General features: G+C 49.1%; 1 protein-coding gene, 1 long non-coding RNA gene and 1 pseudogene across 4 annotated transcripts; 1 reads left to right on the top strand and 2 right to left on the bottom strand.

Annotated features, from left to right (window-relative positions):
* Positions 1 to 1,635: 1,635 nt before the first annotated feature.
* On the bottom strand, positions 1,636 to 23,832 carry LOC127485470 (butyrophilin subfamily 1 member A1-like). 3 transcript variants are annotated; one of them, XM_070074801.1, is made up of 10 exons: positions 23,344 to 23,449; positions 22,024 to 22,118; positions 17,615 to 17,962; positions 13,106 to 13,387; positions 12,799 to 12,999; positions 12,489 to 12,509; positions 12,369 to 12,395; positions 10,979 to 11,005; positions 4,267 to 4,293; positions 1,636 to 3,915 (listed from the first exon to the last, which is right to left on the bottom strand). In XM_070074801.1, the coding sequence occupies exons 2-10, from the start codon at positions 22,106 to 22,108 to the stop codon at positions 3,275 to 3,277; spliced, it is 1,659 nt and encodes a 552-aa protein (XP_069930902.1). In that variant the 5' UTR covers positions 22,109 to 22,118; positions 23,344 to 23,449; the 3' UTR covers positions 1,636 to 3,274. The 3 variants fall into 3 exon arrangements, with proteins under 3 accessions (XP_069930902.1, XP_069930900.1, XP_069930901.1); XM_070074799.1 differs by having other exon boundaries at positions 1,637 to 3,915; positions 22,024 to 22,146; positions 23,344 to 23,832; XM_070074800.1 differs by lacking the exon at positions 10,979 to 11,005 and having other exon boundaries at positions 1,637 to 3,915; positions 22,024 to 22,146; positions 23,344 to 23,832.
* On the top strand, positions 4,155 to 11,859 carry LOC138849816 (uncharacterized). Its single transcript, XR_011389031.1, has 3 exons — positions 4,155 to 4,342; positions 10,363 to 10,583; positions 11,692 to 11,859. It is a non-coding gene; the product is annotated as an uncharacterized lncRNA (long non-coding RNA).
* On the bottom strand, positions 7,174 to 9,051 carry LOC138849758 (ankyrin repeat domain-containing protein 42-like; annotated as a pseudogene).
* Positions 23,833 to 25,301: the final 1,469 nt, after the last annotated feature.

Below are 25,301 nucleotides of genomic sequence, written 5' to 3'. Positions count from 1 at the left end.
TGACCCCTGACATCCCCATTCAACTGTTAGGCCTGTGACCAAGGGAGATGGGTGCTGGAGAATCACAGTGTGTCATAAACTTAACCAAGTGTGGGTCCATGTGCAGCTGCTGTGAAAGACATGGGCTCATTAGTACACCCCATTGTTCCTAGTGTAGGGCTATTGATTAGGATTTGCCTCTCTCACTGTTCCTGTTAATAGAGACCAGGAGGAGCAGTTTCCTTTCAGCTGGCAAAGCCAGCAGCACATCTTCAATGACCTGCATCAGGGGTTTATTTATCAGTTCTCTGTGCATCATATTTTACTTCCCAGAGATCTCCATACCCTTGCTCTGCCTTAAAGTGTCACACTGATGCATTGATAGCATTGTTGACTGTACCTAGTGAGCAAGAAGTAGCATTACTCAAGACTTGCTGGAAAGGCATTCACATGGGAAAATTGGGCAATAAGCCCAACAAAAATTCAGAGGCCTCCTACCTCAGTGAAAATCTGTGGCTCTACTGGTGTGGGCATGCTGAGCTACCTCTTTAAAGCTGTTACACCTGGCCCCTTGTACAACTGAAAATTCCAGGTAAGACTTTTGGAATTAGAGGCAACAGATTTCTTATCTGGGTGTGTAATCTGACCGTTCACCAAGTGACACAGAAGCTGCTACCATACAGTGGGGCTCACAACAAGAAACCGCTCCTGCCACATAAGCTGCTCTCCCATGGGACAGTTGGAGAAAGTAGACCCAGTGGAACTTAAAGCAGCAGATGTGGATGTTGTTCGGTGCCTTTGGCAGACATCATTAGAGGATTCATATTGTGGGCCCACAGGATGATGGAGAAAAACCCTACCATCTTCTCTGGAAAACCACACTCCTTTTGAGAAATGGCTGTTGGCTTCCTATTGGGCCTTAGTAGAAACTAATGGGCAAGGAAGGCACTGTGCAACCTGAGTAGCCCCCATGAACTGGTGTTAGAGGTAAAACAATGACAAAGGAGATGACCTTGGTCCTTGTCTCACACAGAAGAATTTCCATGCAGACAAGGCAGTGAGCAAAGCAATATTAATTAAAGTCAGAAACCTCCTGCCACAGCAACCGGGAGGCAGTGCTCAAGAGAGGCGGACCTGAGAGCTGGTGGAATTGGTGTCCTTAATGCATAATTCAGGGAACAATCAATCAAAGGATGCAGACAAAACCCATCAGAGGGCCAGATTTTATTCCTGTCTATCCACCTTATGATAAAACAGAATGGTGGGATAGGTGACTTCTTTCTAGGCTGATAAAACTATAGCCTCAGAAGGGTGGGATCTGCTTTTTTCTCTTTCCAAGGGCAGCTTCTGGAGATAAACATGCATCTTGTACACACATAAATGGACTCCCCCTTTTCTTATTACAGAAGGGATCTGACCTAACTACCTCTAACTGTCACACGGGGTGTGAGCTGATTCAGACGCAGTAAAGTAGGGCATGTAAAGCCCCACTCCATCATCACATGGGAGTGTGTACTCTAAGCAGCATCCACTGAGCAGGCCCTGCACTCACAGGTGAGTTACAGGAAGACACGGCCCAAACACCCATGGCCCCTCTCCCAGCACACAGCAATAAGGAAATACCTGAGGAAGAGTAAATTTATAAAGACAAGAGATTTATTTTGGCTCACAGCTCTGGAGAGTGAAAGTCCAAAGAGCACAATGCAGACTTTCACAGGGGCCACCTTTGAAAATCACAATATGGGCGCCTCTCTGTGTCCATGTGTTCCCTTTCCCACCTCCATTAATCCACCAAGATTGAATCATACCAGCTCTGCCCTAACATCATGCTCCAATCAAATCACTTCAGAAAGTCTTCAACTCTAAACACAGTAATTTGATTAAGTTTCTACCCCCTCACTACCATTAATCTACAACTTATAACACTACAGTCCCAACTGAGCTTGGCAGCACAAATATTAAAACCTAGCAGCTACTGTCTTTCTTCTTGGCATAACTGATTACAAGGCCAGAGGTGCTAAACACCACTTCCTTCTTCCACTTCCCATTTCATGTCTCTCACCCTCAGTCAGAATTGATAGCCAATCAGATAGTTTTGTTTTTTTATTTTCATTTATTTAAAATGAATACAGAGATCTTTCACACACTGATTCACTCTCCAAATGCAAACAACAACAGTTGCTAGATAATATTGAAGACAGAGACAAGAACTCAATCCAGGTTTCCCACATGGGTGGCAGGAATCCAACTATTTCAGCCATCACTGCTTACTCCCAGAGTGAGCATTAGCAGGAAGTGAGAATCAGAGGTAGAACCAGGACAGGAACCCAGCCAGGCATTCCAACATGGGACGTGGGGGTCTCAAGCAGCATCAGAACCTCTGCACCACCTGCCCCTTCCTGGTCAAAATGTTTTATCTGAAGAATGGACGTCTCCTTGCTGGAAGAATCTGAGGCCTCAACAGTCTGCTTCATTTTGTTTGCTGTGGTTTTCCACTCACTGTGACAACTGGACTTGGATCATAAACAGGCAATGCACTGAGTAACTAGAACCATGCTCACGGTCAGAGCTGTCTGCAGTTGAATTTGCATCAGGAAATTCTCATCTTCATCTTCATCTTGCTCAGGCATCCACTGCTACCCTGCTAGCAGCTCTCTTCTTCCCACAGCTGCAGTGTTGACACAGAAGGGGATCCAAGCCCTCCCCTTAGATTCCCTGAATTAACACAGAGTTTTTTCACTGGGAACAGAAATTAACTGGAGTGTGAAAAATTATGCGTGTGTCCTCCATCCCAGAAAGGAAGTAAACAAAGTTTATCATTAAATACTTTTCCACTAAAAATCTATCAGTCACTCATTTCCATGGAACTGTTCAGATGGCCAACTTCTATAGTCAAATAGAACAAACCCTCCCGGAACAGAGCTGAGGACCCCCTCAACCTCTAGGCCCTCTCTCAGATTCATGTTGGATAATTAAACTCTGCTTTCTGGGAAACAGTAATTCAGACTTCAGCCAATTTATATCCAAAGATAATTTAAAATCAATTAAAATATTTCAAGACAAAAAATATAAACCCATATTCCCATAGTAAAATTATCCTATCTTAACCAGTACAAACTGTGAACTTGCATCTTCTGCTGTTTGAACACAGGTGTGACCCAGCAGTTCTCATAACCACAAGAGGAGAAAGCTCTTGGGCCATCCAGGACTTGCCCCAGAGGCTTTGTCCCAGGAGCCTGCAGCCCCAACAAAAGTCTCACTGAGGAGTCAGGGGCAGTGAGGGCTCCTATGGGGCTCAGGGCAGCAATGGAGACTCAGCCCCTGGGGGAGCTCCATCCACTCCAGAGCCTGAGCTGAGCCCCTCCACTGGGGGCCTCACCACCTCCTCCAAAGAAGGAGACTTGCTAAGGGGCACAGGGAGCCCCTCAGAGCCCCTCTCTGTGGAGCAGATGCTCAGGGTCACGTCTCCCTTGAGCAAGAAGTATGGAAAGAGGGTCCCAGAGAAAGAAGCTGGGGGGAAGGAGAAAATGTGGGAGCCATCAGTCATGTTGTAGAAGGAGACGTCCCCCTCACTGTAGTCCAGGAAAATCCCCACCCTGCGGGGATCCTGCCTAAGGCATAGAAGCTGCTGAGGGTCAGTCCAGATAAGGTACCTATTGTTAAACTTCCTCAGAACCCAGAACCCAGTATCTGGGGATTCTGTAAACCAGCTTTCCCTTTTCACATGACCCCTGCAGACCCCCACAGCCCACTGGGTGCCCTCTCCACTCCTGATCTCCACCTCCCAGTAACATCTTCCTGATGTGATGCCCTCAAGCCCCAACACAGTGCAGCGGGCAAGTGAGTACTCAGCATTGTGCTTCCAGGTCACACTCTTCCTTTCAGGAGAGATGGCAAGACAATGGTGGGCAGAGCCTGGATCCAGAGTGACAGACCCTGCAGAGAGAGTCCAAAGTAATCCAGGGCCACTTCTAAACCCATAACAAGAACACACAACCATCCTCAAATCCAGCTCACTGAGTGGGGGAGGGGCAAGGCCCCTGAGATAAGGGCCCTGGGACACAAGACTGTGGCCTCCAAGCATTAGGAGGAACCAGGAGACCTCTCTGAGGTCACACATGTCACAGAGACCTTGACGACCAGCTTGGCTTTGTTCCTGTCACTTCAGCCCCCACCCTACCGCCACTGATGGTGTCAGCATCTGCACCAGCACGGAGAACTGAAGGAGAGGCCAGAGCCATGGGGGCCACAGGGAGGAGCACCCAGAAAGAACACGAAATCACTCACAGGGCTGGAACCGTTCCTTCCGCCAGTCTACAAGAGAACACACATTATGTATCAGGGGTCTGCACAGACTGCACAGGTGAGCCCAGCATCTGCTTTTCTGAAAAACTGATGGGTGAGGCTTGCACCTCGGCTCACTAGGCTAACCCTCTGCCTGTGGAACCAGCATCCCAGGTTCTAGTCCCAACTGGGGTGCCGGGTTCTGTCCTGGTTGCTCCTCTTAGAGTCCAACTGTCTGCTGTGACCCGGGTGTACAGTGGAGAATGGCCCAGGTCCTTGGGCCTTGCAACCACATGGGAGACCAGGAGGAAGCACCTGGCTCCTGGCTTCGGATCATCGCAGTGCGCCTGCCGTAGCAGCCATTGGGGGGCGGGGGTGTGAACCAATGGAGGAAAGACCTTTCTCTCTCTCTCTCTCTCTCTCTCTCTCTCTCTGTCTAACTCTGCCTGTCAAAAAAAAGTGATGGGGGAGTGATGGGGGAAATGTGTGGGAGACACTCACTGTTTCTAGTACACACATTCACACACACATTCACACTCACTTACCCCAATTTGTACCCTTTCCACAAAGCCTAACATTGAGATTGAGAGGTTGGACACTGACTGAACAGAAAAATCACTGCCCATATTTAACCCTCAAATTGTGCTCTCTCAAACTACTAGACACAATAGCTTTATGAAAGCTTTATGAAAGGAACCTGCTAACCTGTGTGTGGCCACAGAAAGTAACAGAGTGAGGGACCAGAGTTGAAAAGAAGCATGCATTGCTGACTTTGAAGACAGAGGAATGGGGCCATGAACCAAGGCATGCAACTGGGCTCAGATGCTGGAAAAAGAGCCACCAGAGAGGAAGACAATCCTGCATTGATTTTAGCCCAGTGAGAGCTGTCTCAGACATGTGACCACAGAGTTGTAAGACAATCAGTGTGCGTGGTGGAAGCCACCAAGGCCAAGGTCATTTTTATGGCAACAAACAGAAATCTCCTCCAATCACATGTGCTTGGGAGCTACACCCAGCATGGAGCAGGGGAATGGTCAGCAGAAGGTGTCTGGAGAGAGCACAGGATCCTTGTAACCTGCACAGGGGAAAATCATGACCCAGACATTTCCTCGTGCTGTGGTGTGAGATGGAGGGACTCAGAGGGGTCCAGAGAGCCAGTGGGCAAGGGAGGGCCTGGGATGGAGGCAAAGTGTACATAGTGCATGAATTTTCCATTCAATACAAATGACCCAGACCATGAACTTCACTGTCATGGGACATAGTCACCAACAGCTCCTCTAAAGGACCAGACAGGACCTGCCCCTACCCTTCTGCTGTCAACACCACAGCCTCTGCAGCATGAGCAGCTGGGAGGACAAGAAGAGAGCACAGGAAGCCTCTCCCCACTGCATCTCCTCCACCTCCATGCTCACCCCTGGGGAGGAGAGAGGCAGGTGCTGACTGAAGTAAAGCCTCCATCCACAGAGTCTGAGAGATCATCAGTGAGAGAGCTTTACCTGCCTGGCACAGGGAAGGCAGGGTGGGAGCAGTGAGCAGGAACACAAGGGTAGAAGCCTGACAGTGATAAGTAACAGGGTATTTCTCCTGCACATGTGGTGATAAGCTGGTGACCACCACCCACACCCATATGGATTCATTCAGAGAAACTGGCATTTCCATCTGGGTCGATGTGCTTGATAGGAAACAAATCACATCAAATGGTGGGGCTGGTCCATGTCCCCTCTGGAAGAGAGTGAGTTTTAGTTGACTTGTTTTTCATCAAGACTTAGTTGTCAAACAAACTGTAAAGTTTGGGTCATAACTGTAGCGTGGGACAAAAAGGAAGAGGAGGAGGAAACAGAACCAGGATTAGTTTTTGAGATGATGATACATCAGGTTCTATTTAATAAATATCAATGTACAATTCACTTAATTTTCACAAGACATCTGTAAGTTAGGAATTGTTTGTATTCATAAATGGTGATCAGATCAGTTGTGATCTTGCCATGAGAAAATGTAGATTAATAGTGATGATGTTGTTTGTTCTTACAAAACAAATAAGTGGGGTTGGCACTGTGGCATTGTGGGTAAAGCCCTCACCTGGGTAACCAGCGTCCCTTATTTGCCCTGGCTTGAGTTCCAGCTGTCTAACTCTATCTGTCAAATAAATTAAAAATATATATATATATATATAAACATGAGATATAATTTCAGCAGAGAAAGGTTATGGTAAGAGAAGACTGCATGATCTCATCTTTTATACAGAAGTCTCCTGGAGATGCAGATTCTATAAGGTGGCTCCCTGTGCAACCGCTGCCCAGGCTCCTTCCCCTTAGAAGGGGCCATGACTCTCTTTCTCACAGTCCACGCCCTTGACCATGAGCAGAAGCATCCACAGCAGGGAAGGGCACATTACACAGGGCCAGAGCGTGCAGCTCCTCACGTCACCACAGTGACCCCCACTGCCTCAGCATTTCCATTACCACATTCCTTCCCTCACTGCTCCTGGAAGATTGAAATGTTCTTTTTATCAGAGGCAAACTTCACTAGATGTTTATTTCAAAATTGCTATTTTTAATATTTATTTGATTTATTTGAAAGGTAGAGTGATCACAGAATGGGGAAAGGAAGACAGGGAGAGAGAGAGAGAGAGAGAATATCGATCTTCCATCTGCAGGCACACTGCCCAATGGCTAGAGGTTGACCAGGCTGAATCCAGGAGCCAGTAGCTACTTCCAGGTCCCCCATAGGTACAGGGGCCCAAGCACTTGGGCCAACCTCTACTGCTCAGCCAGGTACATTAGCAGGCAGCTGGAGTGGAAATGAAGCAAAGGAGACTCCAACCAGTGCCCACACAGGATGAGAGTGCTACAGGCATTAATTTTTTTAATAAACAAATAAAACTGCAGCAAGTTTATTTAAAGTGATTTCACTGACCAGTACCTTCTCACAACATGCCCCTAGAAGGAAACTTCCTTTTTTTTTTCTCACCTCTTCCCTTTGCGTGACTCACAGGAGTCATCTTCAAAGCTCCAGAATTGGAGACCTGAATTTTTTCAGCCTTTCCCTGATTTATCCACCTCTGCTCAATATTCAGCCAGCTGACATTCTAATTTTTCTCTATGTAATCATTCACACTCCAGCAGACCCAGCAGCTCTGAGATGGTCTTTTCAGATTTAGGATGTTCTTTCTTCTGGATTAACTTTTCTTCTGTTATCTCTCCCAAGTGCCTCTAGTTGCTCAGAGAAATTTCCAGGTGTCTCAATTCTAGAATTTTCTTATTAAGCACGCCTCCTGGCATCTGTTTTATACAACTCACTGAGACATTAATCATCCGCAGCATCAGTGCTTCCCTCAACTCATGTCTTATAAAAATCTCATATCACCCTCATTCACATCCTCTGTATCATATTTCTGTAGCCCCTTTAACAGCTTCACTGCTGCCAGATGGGCAAACCTCGTGGCGACATCACTGGGTCCCCTGCTTTGTGGTGATGTCACTGTCTGCTCCTCTGTAATGAACCACTGCAGACTCTGTGTGACCTTGTGCAGCAGCTTTAAGCACAGCAGTTGGTCCACCATCATCACACTCACTCACATGGATTACTCCAACCTCTGCAGATTTCTCAGCATTTCCACATCACCCTTAAGGGCAGCCACAGGACCTGGAAATGCTAAGGTTTCCTGACCTTCCACATCATTTCCTTCATACTCAGTCCCCTGGATAACCTGTAAATGTTCTGCTTAAAGAACCTCTGTGCCAGCTCTGCTAGGTTTTCTCCATTGTCCTTGAAGGCTTTTAAAGCTTGTGCTCCTCTGCTCGTTCTACTGAGTAGGAATTTGAGACAGTGAAGGTGGCCTTCCAGGGCTGCTAATGAACTGGAAGGTTTCCATTGTGGCCCCCAGAGTCTATGCTACATCCCCACTTAACAAGAAGCTGCAAGCAGCCAAGTCCCCCATGAAGAGTGGCCTCATGTACAGGTCTCTGTTCTCTCTTCAGTCACCCTGGGATCCTGGTCACCTTTGCCTAGGAGCTTGAGAACCTTCCCAAATCTGAGCTGACATGAAGAACCTAATGCCTGTGAAATTCTTGCCACTACCAAACTTTGGAAAGAAGGACTATAGGGAAGGAGAATTGTCTGATTTATTAGAACAACTAATTACTTTCTCAGTCATATAAGAGATTTTAAACATTGGGAAGAGATAGCCAGCCTACCAAATGCTATCCCATCTATAAGAGTATGTATTAACACTAATACCAGCAGTCCCTCACCACTCCACTTTGGAGCACTATTTGTAAAGTGAAAGAATGTCCATGATTTGCAGTGGGATGTGAAGGTCTGCATCCATGGTCATCTTGAGCTGCTAGGTTTGCTCCGTTGATCATAAGAGCCTACACACAAGCATCCTGACCTCTGGCTGCAGCTATGTGAGCTGCATCCAACCTCTTACAGTTCCTTGTGTGATATCAGCTAAGATAGCTCCAGCCTGGACTCCAACTTCCTTCCATTGCAGACTGAGGAGGCTGCAGTGATGCTTGAAGGAATGAACCAGGGATGAAAGTGCTTTCTCTCTCTCTCTCTCAAATTTTAAGATGCTTTAATTTAGATTTTTCTTGAAATGTAAATACAAGGTTTGCAGGAGTCAATTCTATTTCACACACTCAAGCCCTGTAAACCCTCAGCACACTCCTACATTCCAACACCAGGGCTGGGCCTACAGTCACTGCAGTCACTCTGAGCCACCTGCACAGCACTCACTCTCTCCCTCATCTCCTCTTCTCTTCCCCACATGTTCTTCTCTCCCATGATTTGCTTGCTGTCCTTTCTCTAGGTAAAAATTTCTGCTTTTCTATGTTTCTCCTTTTCCGGTAGTCATATATCACCCTTAAAATATTAAACCAGGGCCTGCACTGTTAACGAATACAGCAGTCTGCTGAGGTGTGAGAAAATGGTAGTAAACTATCACATATTACATTTTTTGTTCTTGTAAACACACACACACACACACACACACACACACCCCTAGTAAGGGGCAGGAGTTTGGCCTTCCAACAGAGGCAGGGACTAAGATGTCTGCATTTGATGTCAGAGTGCCCGGGTTTGATTCCAGCTCCAACTCCTAATTCCAGCTTCTGGCCAAAGCACATCCTTGGAGCAGTAAATGATGCATCAAGTTGGGTTTCTGTCAAGCACGTGAGAGATCTAGATTGGCTTCCCGGCTCCTGACTTTGGCTCCAGCACAGTTCAGAAAGGTCCCTGGCCATTGCTGATATTTGGGGAATGGAACAGCCAATGAGAGTTTCTCTCTCTCTCTCTCTCCCTCTCTCTCTTTTCTCCCTTCCTCCCTCCCTCACTCTTACACAAAAAAACATATTTTTAAAAACATGACAGGTATTTGGCTTAGCAGTTAAAACTCCCACCACCCACACTGAAGAATCTGGATCAACCCCCAGCTCAGGCTACAAACTCCAGCATCTGGCCAATGGAGACCCTAAGGCAGCCGTGAGGGGCTGAGTTGCTGACATGCATGTGGGAACCTGGAGTGAGGTCCCAGCTCCTGGTTTTGCCTTATCCTATCCATGGCTGTTGTAAGTAGCTAGGGAGCAAAATAGGAGACAGACAGAATATCTCTCACTCTCACTCTTGCTCTCACTCTCTGCATGTGAAATACATTTTGTTAAAGAATTCTTTTTCTATTTGAATGGCAGAGTTACTGAGAGAGAGAGAGAGAGAGAGAGATAGAAACACACACACACACACACAGAGCAGGGCTGGGGCGGGTGGAACCTTCCATCCACTGGCTCACTCCCAAAATGACCACAATGGCCAGATTTGAGCTGATTGAATGCCAGGAGCCAGGAGCCAGCAGCTTCATCTGGTTTCCCACAAGGGTGAAGGGGCCCAACCACTTGGGCCATCTTCTTCTGCTTTCCCAGGCGCATCAGCCGGCAGCTGGATCAGAAATGGAGCAGTTGTGACTCAAACCTGTGTGCATGTGGGATTCTGGCACTGCAGGTGGTGGCTTAACCTGCTACACCACAACACCCGCCCATGTCAAATACATTTTAAGCTTTTCTAATCTTATTCAGAGTACACAAATGTTGCATACATTTTCAGATGTACCAGAGACCCCAACCCAGGAATCTGTCCACAAACATCCCAGAGGCTCTATTGCCAAATTTAGAAGATTTTCTCAGAGTAATTAATTCCTCATCAACCACTGATACTTAGAGGAAGAAACCCAGGCTGGACAGTGGTCAGCACAGGAAGAAGCATAGAAGACCATATTCCAGAGGGCCAGGAAGACCAAAGGGGAACATATACAGAGGAATTTGGGGGTAAGAATCCCAATCCCACTCCCCTTTAGTATAATCAGGGTCCTGAGCAGTCAAGCATAATTCCCAGAGTATTCAGGAGATCGGCACTTCCTGATCCACAGTCGTTGCCCTGCTCCAGGCTCTCCTCACACCTGACTCTCTGTGGTCACCCTGGCAATGACAAGGGTCAGTTGAACAGGAGTTTTAAGAAGGTGTCGCTAACCCTAACCATGACCTGCAGTAGACAAAGGGCCCAGAATGGAAGCAGAGCTGTGGTCCCACAGAGGAACCTCTGCTGTTTTCCTTGGAGGCTACAACAGTGAAAAAAACATTCCATCAGGAGTTGAGCCCACAGGTAGAGAAGGGGCAGGGCAGAGGCAGGGCAGGGAGGAAGAGGGACCATCAGCATCACTTACCAGCATACAGCTGTGCCTTCCTCCAGGCTGGAAGGAAACACACCCTGGTGAGACCACAGCCACACCACCTGCTCAGCCCTCGCCTGCCCTCTGTGCTGAAGGTCAGACTCTGCAGGAGGAGAGAGGCTGCACAGGAAGGGCCTCCTGCAGGTGCAGACAGCAGAGGATTGTGGGAAACTCCCTGACCACAGATCAGGAAGCCTGCAGGACAGCTGAGTTGCACCCCTGCCCCACTGCTGGGTGACTTTTGGCTGTCAGGTCTCTGCTCTGTGCCTCAAACCCACAAACACTCCTGTATCCCTGGCCTCTCAGTGCTACTGGTCGGGACCAAATACTATGTGTGTGAAAATAATGAAAAAAGAGCAAATTACACCATGTTGATAACAATTAAATAATGTATAGCATTTCCTGGCAGGAACATTGGGGAAATTAAGGGAGGAAGAAGAAATAACATGAATATAAGGCCAACTCTAGAATCTAAGGGGCCAAACATTCTCTGAGAAAGTGTTTAGTAAAAAAGATATATTTATTTATTTGAAATGCAGAGAGAGAGGGCTAGAAGGAGGGAATCCACCATCCATTGGTTCTCTCCCTGAGATGGCCCCAACAGCCAGGGCTGGACCAGGTCAAAGCAAAAACCAGGAGCTTCTTCCTGGTTTTTCATGTGGGTGCTGCAGCCCCAGTACTTAGCCCATCTCCTACTGCTTCCCTAGGTGCATTAGAAGAGAGATGGAAGAAGTGAAACAGCTGGGACATGAATCAGCACTCACATAGGATGCCTGAATTGCCAACAGATATTTAACAACTACACCACAACAACTCTAGAATAAAATACTCTAGAGAGAAGCATTCCTACTCTGAGAAGCATTCAGCTCATTCCATCAAATCTCCACACCTGGTCAGCAGCCCTGTCCTCTGCCATTCATTTTTCACAGCACCTTTGAGGAGCAGGACAGGAACGACGCCCCTGGGTGGTGTTTTGGAGGGAGGGAAAGGGCAGAAATCACACTCTCAAACTCAATGACCCCATTTGTTCCTCTCCCTCCTATCTTGAACTCTCACAACTTCTGGCATATGCCTTCTGGTGCAGTCAAGAGCTAGAGCACTGAAGGCTAAAATACTACCAATCCTCATATAGGGAAGAGGCCTGGACTGGAAAGAGACCCAGGAATCAGGCAGACTCCATGCCCATCATTACAAACAGGTCTTAGAGCACAGACTGCAAACAGTCACCCAGATGTGAGAGAGCCCAGGGAGCAGGGTGCTGCCACCACCACTGCTACTGCTGCACACACCGAGGGGTCCACATGTCTGTGCCTGGACAGAGACAAGGAGCGGACAGCTGGGCACGGGTGGGACAGGACCAGGGGACATCTGGAGAGTCACTCACCAGCCAGGTAAGCTGTCTTCCTCTGACCTGCAAAGCAGCACACAGGGAACAGGTGAGCTGAGACCCAGAGTGTCCTCCACAAAGGGACACGGAGAATTCAGGAGAGGGAGCAGAGCTTACCGAGTTCTTTCTGGAGCTCATCTGAAAGAGAGAAAAAATCCATGAACATCCCTATCCAAGAAACCAAAAGACTGTATGCCTGTAGAAATTTCATAAAAAATCTTTTGTGTCCCCAAAAAAGTTCTTATTCTAGATCAATCCATACCTCCACGCCTCAATCTGCCCTTTCTTGGTATACTAATCCACCTGCTCTGAGCCTGGGACCCTGGATCTCCATAGAGAGCTGCACACACAGACTCAAGACCTGTCAAGTGTCCTTTTCAGTAACTAACCCTGTCCCTTCCCTGCCCTGGCCCCTGTCCTCCATTACCCATGGCCTTCAGCCCCTTCTCCTTTTCCTGCTTCTCCGCGTCCTTAATCCAGTCAAGATTGTTACGTTTCTGCCTCTCCCGCAGCTTTGCAGAGTGCTCTCTCCTGGTGAAGCAGCCAGCCCCAAAGAGCAGCAGACCCAGCACAGTTAGACTTACAGCAAAACCTGCCTTCCAGGGAGAGACCTGCGGGAAGAAGGGCTCTAGGGCCCAGGCAGGGACCCAGTCAGGGGAGCACCCAGGTCCACCCCACACACTCAGGGCTGCACCACCTCCCAAGCCCCACCAGGAACAAGAAGCAGCACCGACCTGGGATGGACACGGCCATCACCTTCTCCTGGCCCAGGATGGGATTGAGGATGGAGCAGCTCACACTCCCTGCAGAGCTGTCTCTCACCACCAGAGCCGCCTCCACGCTGAACAGCCCTGCTGCGTCCTGGGCATGGGCCTCAGAGAACTCCAGGAACTTCTTCCCGCTGAGGTCTGTCCACTGCACCTGGGGCTTCGGGAACCAGCCCGAGGCCTTGCACACCACGCGGACCCCGTCCTGCTCCAGCCCTTCAATGTGCACTTGAGGGGCAGAGCCCAGGCCTGCAAGAGGGGAGCTGTGGAGACCTTGGAGACCACTTGGCCCAGGGCCTCAGCAGGGTCTGGGTGTGGCTCAGCTACAGGGGAGTCACTGTGTTCCATTCTGGAGATTCCATGGGAGGGCGTGGCCTGAAGGAGGGGAAAGAGCCCTGGGACCCATGGGGGCACAGAGTAGGGGGCTTTCTCCTCAACTGTGCAAATGGGAAGACTGAGGCCCAGAGAAACCAGGAGCAGGAACTTGACCCCAGGACTCCATCCTGAACCTCTAATCTCCTCACCTCACTCCCTCCTGGGGCACCTGCTATGATTCCCCCTGCCTCTCTCTGTAAATCACTTCCAATACTGCACCAGTCAACAACCCTGTCCCCACTCCTGCCCTCATATCCACACCCTGAGTTATCTCTGCCAAGTTTCCTTACAGACATGAAACTCACAATTTCAGAACTGAGTTCACAACTGTGACTATGTGTGATAACTGAGTATTAAATACCCGTGTACTGTATCCTTCTTCAAAGGAGCTGGCCCTCCACCATGCTGTAGCTCCTTCACATTCTGGCTCTGAGGTTGGTCATGTGACTCACTCTGGCCAATGAGAGACCAGCCCATGTGACCTAAGGAGGGATTTGAAAAGCTCCTGTGTCACTGGCTCTGCCTCTGCCTTTGCCTTAGGAAGGACAGGCCTGGGGCAGCCACTGCAGGATGAGACTCCTGGGCACTGCTGGTCACCCAGCCTCTGGGAGACACTGTCCTAGGACAGCCCACAGTCAAGAATGAGAACACACCCAGGCACGGTCCACGTGGTGACCACCCTGACTGACTGCAAGAACTCTAAGTACTGAAGTAAGACCTCATTCTCCCTGTTGAAAATAAGAGAAATTCCCCTCTCCTCCATTTTCTCAGATCATTAACTTTAGAACACTGGGAACTATGAATACTTATCCTTATATGAAATATTATCATTAGAAAAGCAGATAGGCCTTTTGTCAGCTTAATGACCCAGGATTGTCTTCCTCAGGGACATGGGGACAGCACAGTGAAATGCAAGCATCAAAGAAGACAGCATCCTTTATCCTCCTTTCTGTGGAAGCATCAGAGCCTCAGTAAGTAAAATTCCTTCCTATCATAGAATTAGGAGAAGTAGGGTTGGCACTGAGGTGTAGAAGGTTAAGCTTCTGCCTATAGTCTGGCATCTCATATAGACCCTTTTCGAGTCCTGGATGCTCTACTTCCGATCCAGCTCCCTGCTAATGTGCCTGGGGAAGTAGCAGAGGATGGCCCAAATACATGGGACCCTGTATCCATGTACAAGAACAACAGAAGCTCCTGGACCTGGCTTCAGCCTGGCTCAGACCCATTGAGGCATTTGGAGAGTGACCTAGCAGAGGTAAGAAAAATTCTCTCTCTCTCTCCCCACTCCTCCCCTCCCAACTTTTTCTCTGTATCTCAGCCTTTCAAATAAAATTAATAAACCTTTTAAAAATATGTTTGTTTTCCCTCCAGATAAAGCCTATTAACTAAGATAGATGGCCACTACAATTACTAGGTACTTTGGGGGTGAGCTCTGTGCAATAAGCAGGTATTATATCTGCTTCAAGGCTTCTTATTTGAGGAGTAGTTGTTGTTTATTTTGAAAGCATGGATGAAGGCATTTGGTGCAGCAGTTAACATAATGCACGATATGCCCACATCCCATATCTGAGTGCCTGGGTTCCAGTTCCCTCTGCTTCCAATCCAGCTTCCTGGATATGCACACGGGGAACCAGCGGGTGAGGGAACAAGCCTTTGCGTCTCTGCCACCTGCATGGGAGACTCAGGAGTTCTGGGATCCTGACTTCAGCCTGGCCACATCCCAGCTATTGTAAGCATCTGGGGAATGAAGATGTGGATGGGAGATCTCATTGCCTCAATGTCTCTATATTACTTGCTGCTCAAATGAGTAAAAATAAATTAAAAAAAACTTGTTCACATTCTAGGCCATTTATTCAACAACCCTACACTTCAGACTGCTGTTGACCCTCACACTGGGACCTCATCACACCATGAACAGGGGCCAGGTAGCCTGATAGGAGCCAACAAGGGCCCAGCAGCCGGGGCCACATCAGGGCTATCATCACTGCATCGGCCACTGCTCCTACCAGCACTGCCATTGCTCACTGTGCTCTGTGCTGGGGCACCACACTCTCCGTGGACCAGGGACCCACACGTTCACCCACTGGGGGTGAGGGGCCCAGACTGGGCCAGATCCCAGCAGGACCAGACGGGGAGGGAGGAGCAGCTGAGCACCTGCCCGGTGGCTGTCAGCAGGATCCACCCTGAGGTGCTCTGCATGCCCTGCTCCGCATGAGATCCCCGCCCCACCCACCAAGCCCCCATCCTTGGAGAAGGCTGCCCAGGCCAGGAGCTCAGAGAGCGGCTGCTGGCCCCACACACTGCCAGACTGAAGCCCAGGGCCATCACGGCCCCAAACAAAGCCACTGAGTAGAAGGAGACTAAGGTCACAGGCAGTGATGGTGTTGGCCCCAGGATGGTGCACAGGTGGAACTCAGGGCTCTCCATTCTCTTCAAAGATCTGTTTCTTCCTCCCATGCCCACTCTGCCCTTGGGTGCCATGGTGTGAAGCAAACACCCAGCTGCATAAAGCTAAATAAAGCTTTTTTAAATGTGTGTAATGCATATTATATCTGCTTGGCTACACACACAAAAAAGATTTCTTTCTGTCTTTGCAAACTTTTAATGCATTTCCTGTGATGTGTAATATTTTCTGGTTTGGTTTTTATTGACCAATCAAAGTATTATCTTTCTCCAGTCCCTTTGCAAAGAGGATTGCTGGGAAAGAACCTTGGTTTTGATTTCACTTCCACAACCAGACCAACAGTGTGTGAGCAAACCCACCTGATACTAGCCAAATCCAACCCATATCAGTTTAAATCGCTCAGTGCCCATATTGAATGAATATCTTTCTCCATATGCCACTGAGATTTCCTGGCTTTTTTATACAGTTATTACAGGAAAGTGTCCTTGACACACAATTGCTAATATTCCCACCACTGAGGAACAGACAGCAGTGCAATCCCCTGGGAGTCTCAGCAGTCACCACTGCCCCCTCCTAACTCTCTGTGTCCCAGATCCACTCACTCAGCTGGGTCTGCTTTCTGGACTGCCCCCACGTCTGCCCCTGCCCCCACCCCACTGTGGCTGTCTGAGGTCACACAGTCGTCCTCTCCTCCTCAGAACTGCTCTCCATGCCTCCTTCTGCTCACCTCCCACTCATCTCCTCTCAGTCACCTCAGTCAGTACTCCTGCCCCTGCTCTGTTTCAAGTTTCCCCTCCTGCATGCAGACCCCAACACAGCATGCAGCACCTGCACTGACCTGGGATCCTCCTTGCAGCCCTTCCCCTGCCTCCCCCCAAACCTTAGGATCTGTGCCCCTCATGGACCACACACCCAGTGCAAGGACTACTTGGTTCACTGTGAATGGCCATGGCTGCTGTGCTGTGTGACCCCTGCCTGCTCACATTCCAGTCCGCAGGGGGCTCTTGGGTCCAGCACAAGTGTCTATGCCTAATGACCTTTTCCTGGTCAGTGTGGGCAGCACTAGTCCAGGGATATCTATCTCTTTATTGAAGTCCTACTGGTACTTCCTGCATCCCCACATCACTACCCCCACTCACCACAGTGTCCCCCTGAATGCCCCGAGCACACCAGACTGGCTCCCATGCCAAGGGTTTCTCTCTGGATGTCTCACTGCACTGAATTCTGTGCCTCCAGATATCCACTTGGTGAGACACTCACTTCCTTTGAGCTCTGCTGAGATCAACAACCAGGCCCCACCTGATCCCCATGAAACACCAGGGGCTGCCCTAACTCCCCACCCCGTATCCTGATCCCTTCATTGTCGCACTTGGCCTTTTGGTTTTTTTTTTTTTTTCTTTAGCAGTTATCCCCTTCTAACAACATCCAACCAATCATTTATATTGCTTTTTCTATCTCAGCCTCTAGATCATAAACTACACAGGGCAAGAATCTGCCTGTGACCTTCAATGATGAGTCCCTGTTACCCAAAACAAAGCATGGCACACACTAGGGGTTCCATATGCAAGATTTCTATTGAAGAAACAAAGAATGAGCAAGAGTGGCTCATTTCCTGCACTTGTGAAATGAGATGTTTAATTAGGTGAGTTTACAATACACCCAAGGTGTAGATGTAGAATACGGATCAAGCCACCCACCTGCCACCTGCAGTTCTAGAATGGCCTCTGCATAGCGGCCTCCCTTCTGGAAGAAGCAGGTGTACGTCCCGTTGTCTGAAGCCTGGACTTTCTGGATGTGCACAGCAGCTTCCCCATGCGTTAAGAGATTTGTCACCAGTGAGGTCCGCCCTGCGTACTGGGGCATCTGCTCCTCGTGCTGCTCCCGGCGGTTCCGATACACAAACACCTCTTCTGAGAACTTGGTACGGAACAACCGCAGCTCCATGTCCTCTGCGTTCATTGGTGGGAACAGGGAGCAGGGCAGAATGGCATCACCACCCAACTCTGCCACAATGGGAACTGAGGGGCCGATCACCAGGAACTTGTCTGTGGACACAGAACAGACTGAGAACTGAGAGACACGGGCAGGGGGCAGAGACACACAGACCATGGGAAAGAACAGGCAGACTGGGAACAGGTGCTGGAAGATGTGACCCCAAGGCTGAGGGACTGAGCAGTGATGTCTCTGAATCTGCATGAGACCCTCAGACCACAGGTGGTGGCCCAGAAAGGATGTCACAGATGCCCTCGTGAGCCTGGACCCTGGCCCCAGGCTGTCCCATGAAGAAATTTCTACACAGGGAGTCTCCACCATGAGCGTGCCCCAGAATCCACAGGACAGTTTGTAAAACCCAGATCACAGGTCCCACCCCCAGAACTCCTGACTCAATCGGTCTGGGGTGGCCCAACAATGTCTAAGTGTTTGTGAGCAGTCCCAGGGAGCTGACTCTCCTGGTCATGAACCTCCATGGCCCTAACCTGGCCTGGGGGAGGACAGGCCTGGAAACTGAGCACAGAGCACCCTGGGGGCCTCCCTCAGAGCTCCTGGGGCACTCAGCCACACCAGGAAGCTCCCCACCTCGACCCCTAAGTTTGTTGTTTCTGTCTGTAGTTTTCTCCTCCATGAATTCTAGGTCACATAAGTGCAAATTTTCCTTCTGTTATAAATCTATCTTCTTTGAATTGTGTCTATAAAATACATGAAATCTGTTCTCTTTATATTGATAATTTTTTTTTTGAAAAAGCTGTCTCCATCCCTCTCAGAAGCTCCAGTACTACTGGTTAAAGTAGAAAATTGAGCCAGCCCTCCACCCCTTCTTGGTCCTTGTCCCTCTGAGGCCTGGCGACAGGGTCACAGGAGGACACTTCTGCAGGACCAGCGGCCATGGCCCCGGAACAGCCCCCCTCAGCTCTGTGCTGCTCCATCCTGGCCCAGCCACATTCGTCTCACACCCAGAGATGGCAACAGACCAGGCACCTGGCTGTTCCCTCCCCACCCCACACTGTGATCCTCTCAGCACATGAGCTAAACCACACCCCTACTCTGCCCAGAGCCCGCCCCTGGCTCCCCAGTCCCCTCCCCAGTGTCCCACAGGCCCAGCAGGTAGACCCCAGCACACTCAGACCCCATCTCCTGCTTCTCTCCCCCAGGCGCCCTCTGCTTCAGCCAGCGCTTCCCTCTGCTGCTCCTCACCCTGGCACACTGCCAGCTCTGTACTGGCTGCCCCTGTGGAACTGTCTTCCCCTGGGGTCCTCACAGCTCACCTGCTGCTCCTGATCTCTGTTCCCATCTCACCGTCTACACTGCCCGCCTCCCTGAGCATGGCTGCTGCCCACACCCCACCCACGTTCCCTGCCTCCCTCACTACCCACCACTCATCTCCTCTCACAGACACAGGCCTGTCTCCTGCTGGAAGGAGAGCCTGGGCACCCCAGGTAGCACTGTCTGCTGTGTGCACAGAGCAGAGCCTAACACGCAGTCTGCACTCCATTAATATTGGGGGGGACAAATAAATGGGTGCTCAGAACCCCAGAAGAGGAGGGAAACCAAAAACTATAGGAAAGACATTTTTTTTTGACAGGCAAAGTGGACAGTGAGAGAGAGCCAGAGAGAAAGGTCTTCCTTTTTGCCATTGGTTCACCCTCCAATGGCCGCTGCAGCCGGCACACAGCGTGCTGATCCGAAGCCAGGAGCCAGGTGCTTCTCCTGGTCTCCCATGCGGGTGCAGGGCCCAAAGACTTGGGCCATCTTCCACTGCACTCCCGGGCCACAGCAGAGAGCTGGCCTGGAAGAGGGGCAACCGGGACAGAATCCGGCACACCGACCGGGACTAGAACCCGGTGTGCCAGCGCCGCAAGGCGGAGGATTAGCCTATTGAGCAGCGGCGCTGGCCTACATTTTCAAATTATTGATACTTGACATTAAAATACGCCAGAAAGGGCCAGCACTGTGGCTTAGCAGGTTAAGCCGCCACTTGTGACACCAGCATCCCAACTGGACACTGATCGTCCTAGCCGTTCCACTTCCGTGATCCAGCTCCTGCTAATGCGCCTGGAAAGAAGTGGAAGATGGCCCACATGCCTGGTCCCTGCACCCACATGACAGACCCAGAGGAGGCTCCTGGCTCCTGGCTTCAGCCTGGCACAGATCCGGCCATTGCAGCCATTTGGGGAGTGAACTAATGGATAGATCTGTCTGTCTCCTCTCTCTCTCTCTCTCTCTCTCTCTCTCTCTCTCTCTCTGTAAATCTAACCTTCGAAAAAACCAATAAATCTTTTGAAATAATTAATTAATTACCCAAAAAACCTAGACAACTGTCAAAATCCCGTACACTCACATTACTGGTGAGTGACTGGTAGTAAATTTTTATTTTGTTTTGTTTTGTTTTTTCTTTTTAACTTTTATTTAATGAATATAAATTTCCAAAGTACAGCTTATGGAGTACAATGGCTTCCCCCCCATAATGTCCCTCCAACCCGCAACCCTCCCCTTTCCCACTCCCTCTCCCCTTCCATTCACATCTAGATTCCTTTTCGATTCCCTTTATATACAGAAGATCAGTTTAGCATACATTAAGTAAAGATTTCAACAGTTTGCTCCCACACAGAAACATAAAGTGAAAAATACTGTTTGAGTACTAGTTATAGCATTAAATCTCAATGTACAGCACACTAAGGACAAAGATCCTACATGAGGAGTAAGTGCACAGTGACTCCTGTTGTTGACTTAACAAATTGACACTCTTGTTTATGGCATCAGCAATCACCCTAGGCTCTTGTCATGAGCTGCCAAGGCTATGGAAGCTCCCTGAGTTCACTGACTCTGATCATATTTAGACAAGGCCATGGTCAAAGTGGAAGTTCTCTCCTCCCTTCAGAGAAAGGTACCTCCTTCTTTGATGACCCATTCTTTCCACTGGGATCTCACTCACGGAGATCTTTCATTTAGTTTTTTTTTTTTTCTTTTTCCCAAAGTGTCTTGGCTTTCCATGCTTGAAATACTCTCATGGGCTTTTCAGATGGATCCGCGTGCCTTAAGGACTGATTCTGAGGCCAGAGTGCTGTTTAGGACATCTGCCATTCTATGGGTCTGCTGTGTATCTCACTTCCCGCGTTGGATCGTTCTTTCCCTTTTTTATTCTATCAGCTAGTATTTGCAGACACTAGTCTTGTTTATGTGATCCCTTTGGTTCTTAGTCCTATCATTATGATCAAGTGTGAACATAAATTGATCACTGGGGCTAGTGAGATGGCATTGGTACATGCCACCTTGATGGGATTGAATTGGAATCCCCTGGTATGTTTCTAACTCTACTGTTTGAGGTAAGTCAGCTTGAGCATGTCCCAAATTGCACATCTCTTCCCTCTCTTATTCCCACTCTTATATTTAACAGCGATCACTTTTCAGTTAAGTTTCAACACTTAAGAAGAATTGTGTATTGATTACAGTATTCAACCAAAAGTATTAAGTAGAACAAACAAACAAAAATACTAAGAGGGATAACATATCAAGTTGCTCATCAATAGTCAGGGTGAGGGCTGATAAAGTCACCGTTTCTCATAGTGTTCATTTCACTTTAACAGATTTCCTTTTTGGTGCTTAGTTAGTTGTCACCTATCAAGGAGAACAAGTGGTATTTGTCCCTTTGGGATTGGCTTATTTCACTCAGCATAATGTTTTCCAGATTCCTAACAGGGATCATTATTCAGTTAAAATTTAAACACCTAAGAATAATTGTGTGTTTATTACAGAGTTCAACAAATGGTACTAGAACAAAAAAATACTAAAATGGATTAAGTATTACATTTTACATCAACCGTCAGGACAAGAGCTGATCAAGTCACTGTTTCTCATAGTGTCAATTTCACTTCAACAAGTTTCCCCTTTGGTGCTCAGTTAGTTGTCACCGAACAGGGAGAACATATGATATTTGTCCCTTTGGGACTGGCTTAATTCATTAATTTTTAATGACAAGTAACCGTTAGGGAGCCCCATTGCCTTTCTAGAGCCTGGGCCCCCACAAATCTCATCCCATCCTGACTGAGAGGGCTGGGGGCTCCACTCACTCCCTGAAGAAGACCCCAGACAGGGAGAGGGACAGACTCACCTGCAGACCCCCACGTGGACAGCTGGGCGAGGAGAAGCAGGGAGGGGAGACTGCAAAGCAGAGAGGGGTGGCAGCCGTGCTCCATGTCCTCAGAGCTGGGGAGAGAGGCGGGGAGGAGGCGGCCTGGGCCAGCAGGCAGGTCAGCCCCAGAGCACCAGCAGGACAGGGTCCTCCCGTCAGCCCTCACAGCAGCAAAGCCTTCCCTACAGGCTCAGCACACCAGCACCGTGGGGCCCACAGGATCCCGACAGCACAGACAGCTGGGCCGGGGCTCTACCAGCCCTTCTGGGGAGACTGCGGTGCCAGGGAACCCTCAGGCAGCCTGGGGTAACCAGCCCCTCCTCTTCCCACCCCAGCTGAGTTCCTCTGCCTGGGAAATCAGGTCTTCTTTCTCAGCCCCAGGGGCCCCATGGAGGAAACCATGCCACTATGTACACAGTGTTCAGAACCACCCCACCAGGACACTGGGTCAAGCCACTGACCCTGACCCTTATTCAGGCCACTCACCCTGGAGGACGCACTACCTCCTGCTTGCCTGCAGCTCTTTAACCTCCAGTGGTGACCTGGGTGTCCCCTGAGAAGAGTCAGAGACAGACCCCTCCTCACCGAGCCTGTGCTGCCCGTCCCAGGGGCCCAGCACCTGTGGCATCTGTGGCTGTGGCATTCACCTAAATTTGACCAGACCCTCAGCCTCATACTCAACAGGCCCAGGTCCTGACCCTATGTTCAGCAGGTACCCAGGGCCAGTTCCTGCTGACAGGTGAATCCTTACTCTCTCTGCATTCAAAGATTTTGCGTGAGCAGCTAATGACCCTGGTGGGAGGCAGGGCCACAGAGAAGAGAAAATGAGCCTTGGTCAGAGAAAGACCCACACACTATTTATGGTGGGGGGGAGGGCAGCTTTGGTTCTGGGAAGGACGGGCTTGAGGGCCCCTCTGCTGGGCTCCATGCAGGCTCGGCCACTCTGGGTAACCCCAGTTCTAGCAAAGTCCTTGGCCTTCCTGGACTCAAGTCCTGATCAGCAAATGGGGGAGGTAACAGCAGCCTCCTCCAATGCAGGGAGGGGTCCATGCCTTTGTGTCGCTGCAGTCACCCTGTGAGGTTAGAACAGGGCCTGGTCCCAGCAGACACTGAGGAGCAGAAGTGAGAGAAGTGAGTAAAGGCTCAGTGCTCACTGCTGTCCTGGTCTCCCTGCACTGAGACTTTTCCCCAGCCGCCCCCTCCCCCTGCCCTGTGCCCCACCACACTCTCAGCCTCCTGCCCAGCCAGCTGCTCCTGCCTTCCTCCTCCTCCCCCACAGGCGTCTTCAAGCCAGCTTACCTGCTCCTCCTTCCTCCCAGCTGGGAAAGCTGTGACTTCCTGCAGGGTCTAACATTCAGCAGCTCCAGAAACTTCAGAGCCACAGAGACCCCAGCAGACTGCAAATCTCAGCACACAACCCCTTCTTCCAGGTCCAACGCTGGGGCCCAGGAGACCTGACATCCAGGAGGCAGTGGGCACCCAGGAGACCAGAGGAGCAGCAGAGCTGGCACAGTGCAGCAGCCTCTGGCCCTGGGGCCCCACCAGGACCTCCCAGCCAGAAGAGCCAGCCCCTGTGTCTCCTTCCACCATCTACAGTGAAAGCTTGCAGAAGCAGCCTGGGCAGGGAGTGCCCTGCCCTGTGGACCTTGCTCCCTGTTGTCAGCAGGAGCACAGGGCAGGAGACAGCACCACAGCTGCCCTGGGAGTGGCTGCAGCACAGCCTGCTTAGAGCTCACAGTGTCCTCAGCCCCTCCCCCTCATCCACCACCTGCCCCTGCCCAGCACAGAGACTTCCCAAGGCCGAGAGATGTTAGGGAACTTCTTTTTTTTTTCATGTCCTACCACATAGTTTTTTTTTAACTTTTATTTAATGAGTATAAATTTCCAAAGTATGGCTTATGGATTACAATGGTTTCCCCCCCCATAACGTCCCTCCCACCTGCAACCTTCCCCTTATATTCACATGAGGATTCATTTTCAATACTCTTTATATACAGAAGATCAGTTTAGCATACATTAAGTAAAGATTTCAACAGTTTGCTCCCACACAGAAACATAAAGTGAAAAATAATAGATGATTTTTTAAATGATGATGAAATCAGATCAAACCTATTGTCATGTTTAATCCCAGTGAGAGTCAAGTTGGGAATTGATAACTTCTTCTTCTTTTTTTTAACAGAAGATCAGTTTAGTATACATTAAGTAAAGCTTTCAACAGTTTGCATCCCCATAGAAACACAAAGTGAAATATACTGTTTGAGTACTCGTTATAGCATGAAGCCTCCATGTATAGCACATTAAGGACAGAGATCCTACATGAGGAGTAAGTGCACAGTGACTCCTGTTGTTGACTTTACAAATTGACACTCCTGTTTATGGCATCAGTAATCTCCCTATGCACCAGTCATGAGTTTCCAAGACTATGGAAGCCCCTTGAGTTCTCCGACTCTTATCTTGTTTAGACAAGGTCATACTCAAAGTGGAGGTTCTCTCCTCCCTTTAGAGAAAGGTACCTCCTTCTTTGAAGACCTGTTCTTTCCACTGGGATCTCACTCACAGAGATCTTTCATTTAGGATTTTTTTTTTGCCAGAGTGTCTTGGCTTTCCATGCCTGAAATACTCTCATGGGCTTTTCAGCCAGATCCAAATGCCTTTAGGGCTGATTCTGAGGCCAGAGTGCTGTTTAGGACATCCGCCATTCTATGAGTCTGCTGAGTATCTCGCTTCCCATGTTGGATCACTCTCCCCTTTATTTATTCTATCGGTTAGTATTAGCAGGTACTAGACTTGTTTATGTGCTCCCTTTGACTCTTAGTCCTTTCATTATGATCAATTGTGAACTGAAATTGATCACTTGGACTAGTGAGATGGCATTGGTACATGCCACCTTGATGGGATTGAATTGGAGTCCCCTGGTATGTTTCTAACTCTACCATTTGGGGCAAGTCAGCTTGAGCATGTCCCAAATTGTACATCTCTTCCCTCTCTTATTCCCACTCTTATGTTTAACAGGGATCACATTTCAGTTAATTTTCAACACTTAAGAATAACTGTGTATTAATTACAGAATTAAACCAGTAGTATTAAGTAGAGCAGACAAAAAAAACTACTAAGAGGGATAATGTATTAAGTTGTTCATTAACAGTCAGGGCTATGCTGATCAAGTCACCATTTCTCATAGTGTCCATTTCACTTCAACAGGTTTCTTTTTTGGTGTTCAGTCAGTTGTCACCGATCAGGGAGAACATATGGTATTT

This window comes from Oryctolagus cuniculus, chromosome 5, assembly GCF_964237555.1.
Source record: "Oryctolagus cuniculus chromosome 5, mOryCun1.1, whole genome shotgun sequence".
Classification (NCBI taxonomy): Eukaryota; Metazoa; Chordata; class Mammalia; order Lagomorpha; family Leporidae; genus Oryctolagus; species Oryctolagus cuniculus.
The sequence above is the reverse complement of the archived record's forward strand: the minus strand, read 5'-3'. Positions and strand labels throughout refer to the sequence as shown.

Coding starts and splice junctions, on each gene's coding strand:
- LOC127485470 (XM_070074799.1), bottom strand. CDS start 23,398: ATGTTAGACCCTGCAGGAAGTCACAGCTTTCCCAGCTGGGAGGAAGGA. Junction 13,000..13,105: donor GATGGCCGTGTCCATCCCAG/GTCGGTGCTGCT, acceptor CCTGGGCCCTAG/AGCCCTTCTTCCCGCAGGTC. Junction 3,916..4,266: donor GAAGGAACGGTTCCAGCCCT/GTGAGTGATTTC, acceptor CTCTCTCTGCAG/GGTCTGTCACTCTGGATCCA.